Source organism: Amborella trichopoda, chromosome 1 (genome assembly GCF_054954075.1).
Source record: "Amborella trichopoda isolate Santa Cruz 75 chromosome 1, AtrichopodaSantaCruz75HAP2 v2.0, whole genome shotgun sequence".
NCBI lineage: Eukaryota > Viridiplantae > Streptophyta > Magnoliopsida > Amborellales > Amborellaceae > Amborella > Amborella trichopoda.
The window spans coordinates 48,115,775-48,128,547 of record NC_142336.1 but is presented as its reverse complement, the minus strand read 5'-3'; the positions used below and the strand labels follow the sequence as shown (position 1 = coordinate 48,128,547).

Genomic DNA, 12,773 nt, shown 5'->3' with positions numbered 1-12,773 from the left:
CCCGTGAATCCATCTCATTGTATTCAAAGAGTTGCTCTTATGTTCAAGATCTTTCCTGAGGGCGCGTCTAGCTGATTGTATGTTAATATTCTAGATGAGTTCGGTTTAAACTTTCAGAATACGATGGATCTCTCCTAGCTAATCTCACTCTTATTCGTGGTTTTTGTTTTACCATATCTGGTGTTTAGTAGACTGTGATTCTCACATTCAGGTTGGACTTTAGTGAGTTAGCTTGTCAAGTCTCCCGCGACATTGCATTTTAGTGTAGTTCATCCCATCTTCAGATATGTTGGGTGCACTCTTTTACGTGGGCTATTCCTCAGTCTTATTAAGTTGTCAATTGATTGATATATCACATGGATTCTTCTGTTTTGTTGCTGTACTCGTGTTAGATACACATTGGCACACAGACTGACACATATTCTTATGTATTCTTTTCTTGTTTATCAATCATCGATTACATCTTTTTAGAGACTTGATTCTTTTCCCTTTTTTTTTTGGGCAGGCACATGTACTTTTGGAAAATATGTGGAACTTTCATGTTTGAAATATCCATGCATTCAGTCAATTAAGTTATAATTGTTTATTCTCTTGCTACTCAACATGAACTAGAATATGGTAAAACTTTGTTGGATTTGGTTCTCTTTATAATATAGCTGCGTCGCTGAATCCTCTTCTTCATGGCATGAGGAATCTGACATACCATACCCTTGAGTGACATTAATACATGTACTTGTGTCCAAGCAACATGAATGTCTTGCTTAGATCATGCATATTGCTCAGATATTAAATAGTTGGGATAGGGCCTAGATGACGATGATCATATTGCCCAAATATTGAAGATCCGTATTAGGATATTGTCTGTTACTGGGAACATCACTTATTTCTTGGTGTGCTGTGCATGAGTGGTTTCTAAATCCATTGTAGAAGTGTAGTAGGATTATAGAGTTATATCTGCAGCTTCTCATGAGATAGGTTGCCCTAATATTCTGTTGTGTCAGATGTTTAATTTCAGATTTCACCAGATTTCACCCAGGCATCTCTTCATAGAGATTAATTATTGTAGTGGTTATATTGAATCTTGTGTCTCATGTCATGATGAAGTTATTTCTCTTCCACATATGATATTTGTTACCTAAGTAGTTAGAGAGAGAGTTGACTACTTTGTGAGCAAAATTCCACATGTATCTGTTCTGTTGAAGCTTCAGTATCAACTTTAGAGGGAGGCATTGAGTTATATCTTAATATCATAACATCCACATATTATATTTGTTACCTAAGTAGTTAGAGAGAGAGTTGACTACTTTGTGAGCAAAATTCCACGTGTATCTGTTCTGTTGAAGCTTCAGTATCAACTTTAGATGGAGGCATTGAGTTATATCTTAATATCATAACATCCACATATTATATTTGTTACCTAAGTAGTTAGAGAGAGAGTTGACTACTGTGTGAGCAAAATTCCACTTGTATCTGTTTTGTTGAAGCTCCAGTATCAACTTTAGAGGCAGGCCTTGAGTTTTATCTTAGTATCTTAACATATATATATATATATATATATATAGGGAGAGTTTGAGGTCAGCCCACTAGCTGACAGCTACAGTAAACTCTCAATGACCCAAATTGAATTTGGGCCGATCTGACGATCATTATTGCATTTCGTATTTGAACTTTAATATTTGTTCTACAAATCCAAATCACTTGAAATTTGGAACGTCTATTCTTAAAAAATAGGTGAGCCTAATTAAAATATCAAAAAAATAATTCATAATAATTGAATGGACCAAAATACCCCTAAAACTTTCAGGGGTATTTTGGTCAATTTGTTTGTTGTTTTTAATTTTTTTTAGGTGCGCGTTGATGAGAAGATTGGACGCCCCAAATTTCATGTGATTTGAATTTGTATAAAAAACATTAAAATTTAAATATAAAATACAGTCGTGACTGTCAGATCGGCCCAGATTGGACTTACTCTATTCCATTAGCCCATAGGCTGACATGTCTTCTCTCTCCTCTCTCTCTCTCTCTCTATATATATATATATATATATAATATGTGTGTTTGTCTGTTTGGAGGTCATGTTTGAAAGTTGGATCAGGATATTTCTTGCATAATCCATCGTTTGGAATTGGATATGGCTCTATGATTCCCATCATCCATGATGCTTAAAGCTGTATTGTTTTAAAGTTCAACTTGGCCTGGCTGAATGTGGAGCATGCGTGATTGCTTGATGCTCACATGTATTAGTGCTTGTTTCATCTTGATCTTTTGTTAGGCTGTAACTATTCAGGTGAGGTTTTTGAGCCCTTTGGTTATCACGTGTGGGGTATTTGGAGAAAATTATACTGTACCATGTCTGTCATATGTGAGGCCTTAGGTCTTCTATGAGAGCTTTCATCTTTAAAGAGAAACATGACTCATGACCTCCATTACATATCAGCAATACAAAAAAAACAAGGAGTTTCTTGGTGTTGCTTTATTCCTGTCAAATCAAGTGAAACTTTTTCACTTAAAATTTTAGTATAATCTATGATGATAATTTATTAAGAATAAGCTTTAGGAAGCTATGTGAAGCTTGGAATTTGCAGGGGATTGCATGGCATTTAAATATGATCATAGTTTATAATACTTCTTTTTATTGAATACGTAGTATTGAGTTGGAAACTGAAGGTCTCAATCTAGCAATCTCTTCTTAAAAATTGAGTTATAGTTGGTTTGCCGTCTTGTGGAAATACTGTTGCTTATTTTATCTGGTCCTTTGTTATTATATTAAATAACTTCTGCTATACTGTACCATTTATGATGTTGAATTCTGAGAGAGCTTAGTGCTTTTCTTTTTGGTTCCGCACAAAAGCGCAATCTTGGGTATGTTATCATTTCCTCTAATAATTCTCAAAGAATATTGAGCTAGTTACATTGTGTCTTTTGCAGAGATAATGACTGGTGTATTCAGGGGAAAAGCAACACGCTTTCTTTTCCCTCGTATTATATTGATGAAGATGTAACACTCGTTTGTCCTTGTCTGGTCTTTCTAAATAATGTGCTGTGAGTAGTTAGATTTTGGTATATTTTCTTCAAAAGAAAAGCTATTAGTTTTTGATATACTTAGAAATGTCCTGTAGGCAGTTATCTGCTTGGACGGTGATGGATGCAAGATACGAAGTGGGCTGGCGAGTACTGAGGAAGCATCAACTCTTGAAACTTCAATTGCTTGTGATTCATGTGATATCTGGTAAATTTGATTTCTTGGTCCCCCCACCCCCCCTAATTTTATATTTCACTTTGAAGTCCCACTGTTTTCTCTTTTTTTTTTTTTTTCCCAAACTACCTCCCCGGTTTGGGACTTCAAGTTCAGGACCGAAATGCATTTATATATATTTTTAAACTTAAAAAAGCAAAATGGAAGTTCAAGTTACGTACCCATTTTTGTGGGTTTGGAATAAGTTCTGGACCCTTCATTTTCATCAAAAAAAAGGTGTGATGGGTTCGGAAAATGAAGTTCCGAACCCACCATTTCACCAAAAAAAAAAAATATAATAGTGATGGGTATGGAACTTAGGGTTTTGTACCCCATTGTACCCTGCCACATCATCAAAAACAAATGCAAGTGTGAATGTTGTGTTCGGAATTTCAATCGCCTGACCCAGCACATGATTCATTTAAGTGAAATCTGGTTCCAGAAGTGCAGGTTCTGAACTCAGGTTTCACTAAAAAATAGGTTTGAAACTTGAAATTCTGGACTGCATTCTCACGTAAAAAAAATATAAAGACAATGTTTTGGCTCGGAACTTGAAGTTCCAAATGGGGGGTAGTTTGGGAAAAAATGTTAAAAAACCGAGAAAAAGTGGGACTTCAACATAAAATATACATAGAAGGGATTTGTTTAAAATATCCAACTTGCACATGCACTTTTTTGTAATTTTCCTCTAGTTAAGATCTATTGCGTGCATTGGCAAGTACACAGATCTCATCGCATTCTTGGGGTAATCAGTGTATCATTGTCTGATATTCTTTTTTATCCTCTATATAGACATGCGCTCTCATGATTAAGCAAACTTTGATTTTAATCATCCTTACCTCTTTATGAACACGAGCCTGAATGTAAATTATCGCAATAATAAATTCTATCTGAATCATATCACGTTCGTTTTGAGTTATTGTTCTCAAGGTAATTATGTTATTACAAAAAAATTATTCCTTCATCTATAGCTACTCCAATATCGGGAAAGAAAAGAAAATAGACTGCTCGTAAATTGGTCTGAAACTGGAAATTCTAGATTGCATTCTCACGAAAAAAAAATATAAAGACAATGTTTCGGCTCGGAACTTGAAGTTCCAAATGGGGGTAGTTTTGGAAAAATGTTAAAAAATGAGAAAAAATGGGACTTCAACATAAAATATACATAGAAAAAATGCACTTTTTTGTAATTTTCCCTCTAGTTAAGATCTATTGCATGCATTGGCAAGTGCGCAGATCAGTGTATCATTGTTTGGTATTCTTTGTTATCCTCTATATAGACATGCTTTCTCATGACTAAGCAAACTTTGATTTCTATCATCCTGACCTCTTTATGAACACGAACTTGAATGTAAATTGTTGCAATAATAAATTCTATCTGCATCATATCACGTTCGTTTTGAGTTATTGTTAACAAAAAAATTATTCTTTTACCTATAGCTACTCCAATATCGGGAAAGAAAAGAAAATAGACCGCTACTCCAAAGGCCAGATTTTTGGTGGGACTTGAAAAGGAAGCATAATGGAAGCTAGGCAGTTGCAAAAGTAATGAAAAGATAAACACTGTTAGCCATAAAAAAAAGGTTAGGAGGTTTTGAATATTGATCAGTGAATCACCATTTGTGGGAGTGGGAGACGCAGTGGTGTGAAGTTAGTTATGAATTTGATCTTTTTTTTTTCCCTTCAATTGGAAACCAAATTTCCAGTGGTACATGCCTAGGAATAACAACTGATCAGGATACCTACCAGAATCATCTCATTGGTCACTTGTATGATTTAACTTTTCTTTGAAACTTCTGGTTGAGGACTCTGTTCCGGAACCAAACTTTTGATGGGTAACATCCAAGCTAAGTTGGACTGATACTTTTCTTATTGTTGGTGTTACTAGAGTGGAACAACACATAGCAAACTTAAAGGCCTTAAAAAACTTGCTTTGTTGATACCAGTGGTTTAAAACGGATCGGTGCCCTTGATCGGGCACCCCAAAAACCCATCTGGATCTATGAATTGGCGATCCAGATCGGGAATCGACCGAATCGGTCAGATTCAACCTTAAAAAAAATCGAAAAAAATTATTAAAATTCATTATAAATGTTGTTTTCTAAGAATCCAGTAAGAAATGGGGTTACTCCATTAAGAACTTTAATTTTTTTGCATCAATATGCGAATATTGAGATATTCTATGCATGAACTACTGTTAATCATGAAATTTACATCACGCAAAAGGAGAAGTAAAAAATTATCATGAATGAAGTATATCATCGTACATGGACTACAATAAAGCATACAATTTGTAAAATACGACTTAATAATAAAATGAAAGACAACGTCGTTCTTCATCTTGGTTACGCTGGTGCCATTGATTGAATTCGCATGACAATTCATTGACTTGATCTAGAAACGAATCATCCAAATTAGTGGGCACCTGACTATACCCAAATCCTTGAGTGTTAATGTTTTGTTGCGCTCCAAAATCCCCGAAGCTTGTCCATCCTTCATGCTCACCTACACTGTCGTGCTCGTCCCTACCCTCTTGTTGTTGGGAATAATTTGGTCATCATCTCTCTCATTTTCTTTTATACCCCCTTCCCACTCTCTCTCATTAGATGCAATACCACTGACATCTCCTGCGAATTGTGGATATATTGGTTTGCTTCCTCTTTCATGATGCTCATCACCTTCATCATGATCTTCCTCACCGATAGCCTCAAGGAACGCTCTTTTGTGTAACATTGGTTCCTCTTCTTCTACTACTTATTATTTTGCTGTGTCTGTGACAAAGATTGTGTCAAAGTTTATCAACCCGTATTCTTCAAGCTTCCTTCTTATTTGTCGCTCTCGGAGTTTTAAGTTGTAATGAACGTAGACTAGCTTATGAAGCCTCTTCGAAGCGAGTCGATTTCTCCTAGCAGTGTGCAACCATTGGAACATACTCCAGTTTCGCTTACACCTAGTAGCAGAATATGTCTGGGAGAGCACTTTGATTGCTATCCTCATTAGGTGAGCTGCATCACTACCATATATCTCCCAGTGCATCACTACCATATATCTCCCACCATTCAACTGGATTACAATGCAAAAGCGTTGTAAGAACAATTCATAAGATTAAATATATGAAAGAACAAAATATTAGTTAGGGGTTCACCTGGATCCATCTTAGTTCGAGAATTCTTGGCAAGTTTAGTTCCGAAGGATCCTACAGCATCCCTATACATAGAAATCTAAAACAAAATATTTCGTTTTAGTGCATTAGTTATTCCTTACAAATATAACAACTCAATGAAAGTCTGACCCAAATATTAAATATTACCTCCTGTATTGCTGTTATCTGGTTTCATATTGCTGTTATCTGGTTCAATTTCTTCTCTCCAGCCTAACAATAATGTATTTGACTCCTTCCATAATCTTGTGGAGATGCTCAGGTGTCAAATAGAAAAATTTTGGGTTGAAGTAGTAACTTAGAAAATACATAGATAGAGAAAGGTCATTTAAACTTTCATTAAAAAAATATTTTAGAATTAAACATTACAAGGATATAAATGTATATGTACTTGCATAATGAATTGGACAGCCAAAGTTGGTGTTCCACCTTCTTTCTATAATCTCGATCGCTTTACTTGCAAAACTACACTTCTCCTCAATAGCAGATTTGCCCTCTCGATACCTTCGTAAACGATGGCCATGGTAGGCTTCTTGTCAGAATCCACCATTCTTAACACCGTGACCAAAGGAGCAGTGGTCTCTATGACCTTGAAACACCGAGACCATAACCTCCTATTTGTGACTATGCCCTCCACTTTTAGCCCATTATTGGACTTCGAGAGGCGGTCGTTATGCCCCTCTTCGCTGGTAAACAATCTCTTCAATGCAGCTTGAGATTCCTGAATGGAGTCCACAACCAAGTAATCTGTCATAAATCGGGTGGTAGACCTGATTATCTATTTTTTCTCATATTGTTCTCTTAACAAAAATAAGATTTTATAGTGGTTATATATAAATCTTGACACGAACCTCGCTGCCTCTAGAGTCTCCTTCACAATTTTTATCGTGTCGATCACGTCTAGCATAAGATTAATGCTGTGTGCAGCACACAGGGTCCATACTAGATGCTTTCTCTTATCCATCAACTTGCTAGCCGCAGAAACACAAGCAGTTGCATTGTCCGTAATAAACTGGACCACATGCTTATCTCCCGCCTCCTCTAGTATCTAGTCATATAGTCGTACTAAGAATTTTGCATCATTTTTTTTCCTTGAGACGCTTTTGCTAGACAAGAAGGTTGTACCTTTTGGGCAATAGACCAATAAGTTAAGATATTCCTTCTTGCTAACTTTATTCAACCAACCATCACTCATGAGAGTAATACGTGTTCTTGGCCAACCCAGTTTATATTCTTCAATCCACTACTTAACTTCCTCCACCTCTTCATCTAAGATCCGCCCACTTAGCTCATATGCAATCGGGGGCTTTACCTCGGGCCCGGCTCTCTGGATTACGTTGACCATAGGCGGGAAATATAGGCTATTGGCTGCATCAAAAGGGATCCCTTTATCTTATAACTATTGACCAACATATCTGCCCAACATGTTCCTTGTACCTTCACCATGCCTTTGAGTGTCATTTGTTGTGACTTAGGCTTTGAGAGAAATTGGTCTATGAGATCATGACTTGCAATACTGGTACTCTTAGATAAGCCAGGAACAATGTCCTCGACATCCGGTGCCTCTGGATGCATATTGCCACCAACACCCCATACGTATTTGAGCTGGGCCTGCCATACATGCTTGAGCTGGGCCCGCCATGCATACTCGAACGGGTCCCACCATTCATGCTTGGGCTGAGCCCACCATGCATGCCCATGCCGTAACCACCGGGCATTCCAAACCCGCTTTCCCTCTGGTATGTTTCGTGCAAGCTCATTCTTGTGGCCATCTCCAAGTCATGATTATATTGCTCTTCTGGATCCATCCCGCTTGATAGCGTATATAAGCCAGCTATCTCCTCATTCATCTTCTGCTTTGCGACTTTTTTACCCTTGCTAGCCTTGAGAATGGCCGCCATCTGCTTTCTTGTATTGCTAGGGACACTATTGCACGCAACAACATCTCCCTTAAACCTTGCCAAGTGTTGCTTAAATCTAAATACCCCACTACTAATCACTTTTTGGCAGTAATTACAAATAATTTTATCTTTTTTGTTAGGATCAAGTCTGACCCCATATTGCCATGCAGGGTCTTCCCTGGAATTTGCCATGGTTCAACTCTTTTAAGATGTAAATGGTTGAAAATGAACCTGACAATTCAACATGAAATTTAATCACCATGTGTAGTAATAATGTGTAAGGGGTAGTTCATGAAGTTATCATTGTTGTTCATGCAAAATACTTCTACTGACAAAAATATGTTAGTTCCTACTTGGCAAAAATATTTTATTTATGCAACATTATAGATAAAAATAGTCTATATCAGCCAAACCTAGAATCAAGAAAAAAAAAATTACAATGATATAGTATCAATAAAAAACATTAGTTACAATGATATTTTCATTCATAATGCCACTACATGTAGACTCGCCACATGTCTTATTTTTGACAATAAAATTAAAAAATACAAGTTTTTATTGCATGATAATTATGCATTCATGCCATACTTAATTATGTATCAATCAAAATTGAATTATATATCTAGATTCAAGAACATACATTTTAGTGCACTAATAAAATTGACAATAAAATTAAAAAATACATATGCATACCTAAAAATTCGAAGCTATTTGATTTATGCAACATAAAAATAGTATGTATCAGCCAAACCTAGAATCAAGAAAAAAAAAATTACAATGATATAGTATCAATAAAAAAAATTTATTTACAATGATATAGTCATTCATAATACCACTACATCTTGATGATAAAATTAAAAAATACAAGTTTTTAATTTTGTATCAATCAAAATTTTAAAAATACAAGTTTTTAATTTTCCCCTCATTCAGAATGTATGATAATTATACATTGATGACGTACTTAATTATGTACCAATCAAAATGATTTTAGTGCATCAATAAAATTGACAATAAAATTAAAAAATACTTATGCATACCTAAAAATTGGAGCAAGCTTCGATTTCTTGCAAATTCGAGCAACTAATGTTGCTTAATCTCACAAAAATTCTGCAATAGCTTATGAAGATTAGGATTACGAGCAAAACACCTTTGTTTTCTGAAGATTGGTGGATTATCTTTTTTCGTCAACTGTTCCTCACAAAATCCCTTTGATTTCTTACAAAATTTAGCAAATCAAGCAAAGAGGCTACAATAGCATATGAAGATCAAGATTTTCAACAAAAACCTCTGTTTTCTAGGAACAATTCAGCCCATATCGATTGGGATCTCAAGATTGGCGGATTTTCTTTTTCCGTCAACTGTTCTTCACGAAACCTCTGATTTCTTAAAAAATTGACCTCCAATATTTATTGAATCACAAAAACAATCACTATAATCATCTGTAGAAATCAATTTTCTTGAAAACCCCTCTGATTCGAACAAAAAACAGTGACTACTTGTGACGAAATTGAAAGAATGGTGGATTTTCTGTTTCCGTTAATTGTTCTTTACGAAAGCTCTGATTTCTTCAAAAATCGACCTCCAATATTTGCTGAAGCACAAAAACAATCACTATAATCATCTGTAGAAATCAATTTCCTTGAAAACCCCTATGATTCGAACAAAAAATAGTGAATATTTGTGACGAAATTGAAAGAATGGAGGATTTAGGGTTTTTCGTGAAAAACGCACCAAATTTTGTGATTCAATCTTCTTATTTGTTGTTTTGCAATGAAAAAATGAGTAATTTCTCACAATAATGCACTGTAAAAGCTGAAATTGATCAATAATTGAGAAAAAAGCTGCAAATCTACAGCAATCTTGTGACAAAATTTTGGCATTCAATGTTCATCTTTTTTTTTTCTGCTGACTCGGACGAGTCACTGTTGCAAATCGGACGATTCAGTGTTGCAAACCAGCGATTCCCGTGTCGACCCGGGCTATTCCGGGTCGACTTGCCGTGTTTTGAACCACTGGTTGTTACCATCTAATGGGTTCCTTTTGATGTTTTTGTGCTGATTAAACTTGTAAGATTGACAGAAACGAGAGTGAGAGTGTGAGACTGAGAACTATAAATTCACCTCATTAAAATAATGCATCTTGCTGATTAACCTATCCTCTGGTGATTCTTACTTTCTTGTAAAGTTCTGTAACTCTGTTTTGGTGTTTTCTTTTCTTTGGCCTTTTTCCTTTCCCATTTTACTCTGTGCTGTCCTAATATGTGGTTATCTTCTAAATATTCATGATATTTGCAATTCTGAATTTGTTTTCCATGTGTATATTTGTTTGGTCTATTTATGTATTATTTATCAGTTTTCTGTTTACCTTGCCTTCATCTGATGTGGAGATAGGTACCATGCTTTTTGTGTTGGATTTGATCCAGAAACTACATCTGAGACCTCATGGTTGTGCCCAAGGTAACCAGAAGTTTATTAATCTTTCTTCAGGTAGTTCTAATGACGAAAAGTGGAAATTGAAATTGCTAAATCATACTTTCTCGTCAATAATTTTAGGTAAAGTAACCAAGGGACTATGATATACTCATAGTTCATTGGGGTCACCAGCATGAAATGAAATGAGGAGTGGTTAATTGGTTATGTAGAGGGAATTGGACCCATTAAAACCGGACATGACCTCAATGGCAGGTCTCACTTGCTCTATCATTGTTATCTTTTCATTGGAGGAGATGAACCCAATGGAAGATCGTGCCATACATTTCCCCTATTTTTTATGCATTTGACTATTTCACGAGTTTTTGTAATTTCCTGTGGTTATATCTTATAGGTGTAAAACAGATGAGGCTACAAAGCAATCAGGAGTTTCTGGTCAACATTTGGACACAAAGTTTGAAGAAGATAATATACATCTCTCCGAGGCTGATTTCTCTAGGATGGTTTCAGTATCCATTGCTGATTATGGGGAGACAGCTGTTGTTGTTTCAATGGTTGATGGGAAGCAGTGGACAGGAGTCAATGAGAACTTGGAAAAGATTTTAGCGGATACTACTAGACCAGATAAGGAAAATGGACCATCTTCTGTTGATTTAAATGCTGATATTTTAGTCAAGCCTGAGTTGAAATTGCTTGATGAACTTGATTCAAGGGAGGCTTTAAATTCGAGCTTAATATGCCCAGATACAAGAGAGATGGCCCGTTTGATTCAGGAGAATCTGGGTAATGATGGAACGGGTCATAAAGTTTCTTTGGAGAATACAATCCATCCTGAGATCGACATTCAAAGGAACACATTAAGCCCCTCAGGAGATTTGTCACTATCTTCAGCATCTGATTTATTGCACATCAGTGATTTCATATCTAAAACTGTAAATACAGGACGTCATATTCAAGGAAGTCCTGATAGATGTGAAATCTTGTTGCCTCAGTTTGACAATACATGTTGCACAAAAATTGCTGAGTCATCTCAATGTGAGTCAAGTATTGATCTTCATCTTGACCTAGCTATGGGTTCTTCTCATTTATCAGGTGAGCAGAAGTAAATGTAGACCACATGACAAAAATTGTCTCCAGTAAGATGAAAATTTACGTTTTGATATGACTTTCCTTATGGGCATCACTGCTTGGTGCAGGTGACATGATGTCATTCCATGAAAATGAGGACATCTTGGTTGAAGAAAGAAATCAGAGGAGCAACAAGTTATGTGGTGCAAAGAGAAGAAATGTGGAGAATGCCAGGTAGGTATCACCTAAGCCATCATTATGTCCATTTTCCTTTTTTCCGGCATTGTGATTGTTTAATGTGAAAATAGTGCTTGATATTGTGAGCAACATCAAAAGAAGTTAGGTGTGCATAAGTTGGGGATGTTGGAATGGCTCAGCCAGAGGGTGCTCCTTGTTGGGCTGTCTAAGCCACTTATTGAGGATTTGAATAAGGTGCGGTTTCTATGAGGTTGCAACCTTGAACAATCCAATTAAGGCGCACCTTAAAATTTTATCTTAACATGTAATTTTGTTGTAAAAAATTCTTAGTATAATCTTAAAATCTATTTTCATACCTAATTAGAAAAATTTTAAAATCCAAAAATGGTTAAAATCAAGTAGCTCTATAAATATATCAAAAGCTTGAAAATGAACGGTCTAGATAATGTGTTGCAAGATGCACTATTTCCGGAACTCAAAAATTTTTTTTTTTCATATTCATACATCTCAATGTCGAGATGATCGATTAGACGGTTTTTTCAACATTAAAACAGCATTTCCGATAGATTTTTGAGGTGCATCTGTGATTCTACATTTTAACGTTGCAACCTTATTAAAACTTTTCCCATTTGAATATATATAGGTGTATGTGTGAGTGTGTGCACCTTTGTGTGTATAACATATTTACGTCTCTCTCTCTCGCTTCTCTCTATTATCCCTTCTCCCTCTTCTCTCTCTTTCTGAGTATGGAATTGTGGTTACTGAAAACCTAGGTATTGGCA

General features: G+C 35.8%; 1 protein-coding gene across 9 annotated transcripts in view; it reads left to right on the top strand.

Moving 5' to 3' along the window:
* LOC18442356 (RING/U-box protein) overlaps positions 1-12,773 on the top strand; it is a 45,169-nt gene that overhangs the window by 25,001 nt on the left and 7,395 nt on the right. For 4 of the 9 annotated variants that reach the window (XR_016057575.1, XR_016057574.1, XM_088869547.1 and 1 more), the window contains 5 exons: positions 2,929-2,998; positions 3,120-3,229; positions 10,687-10,752; positions 11,120-11,817; positions 11,922-12,027. Coding sequence is in view for 6 of the 9 variants with exons in the window: in XM_020672197.2 (XP_020527856.1) it covers positions 2,929-2,998; positions 3,120-3,229; positions 10,687-10,752; positions 11,120-11,817; positions 11,922-12,027 (1,050 nt within the window). In the remaining 3 variants the exon portion in view is untranslated. Of the gene's footprint in view, positions 1-2,928; positions 3,043-3,119; positions 3,230-10,686; positions 10,753-11,119; positions 11,818-11,921; positions 12,028-12,101; positions 12,226-12,773 lie in introns of those variants that run through there. The other 5 variants (XM_088869548.1, XM_088869545.1, XM_088869560.1 and 2 more) reach the window with 4 other exon arrangements.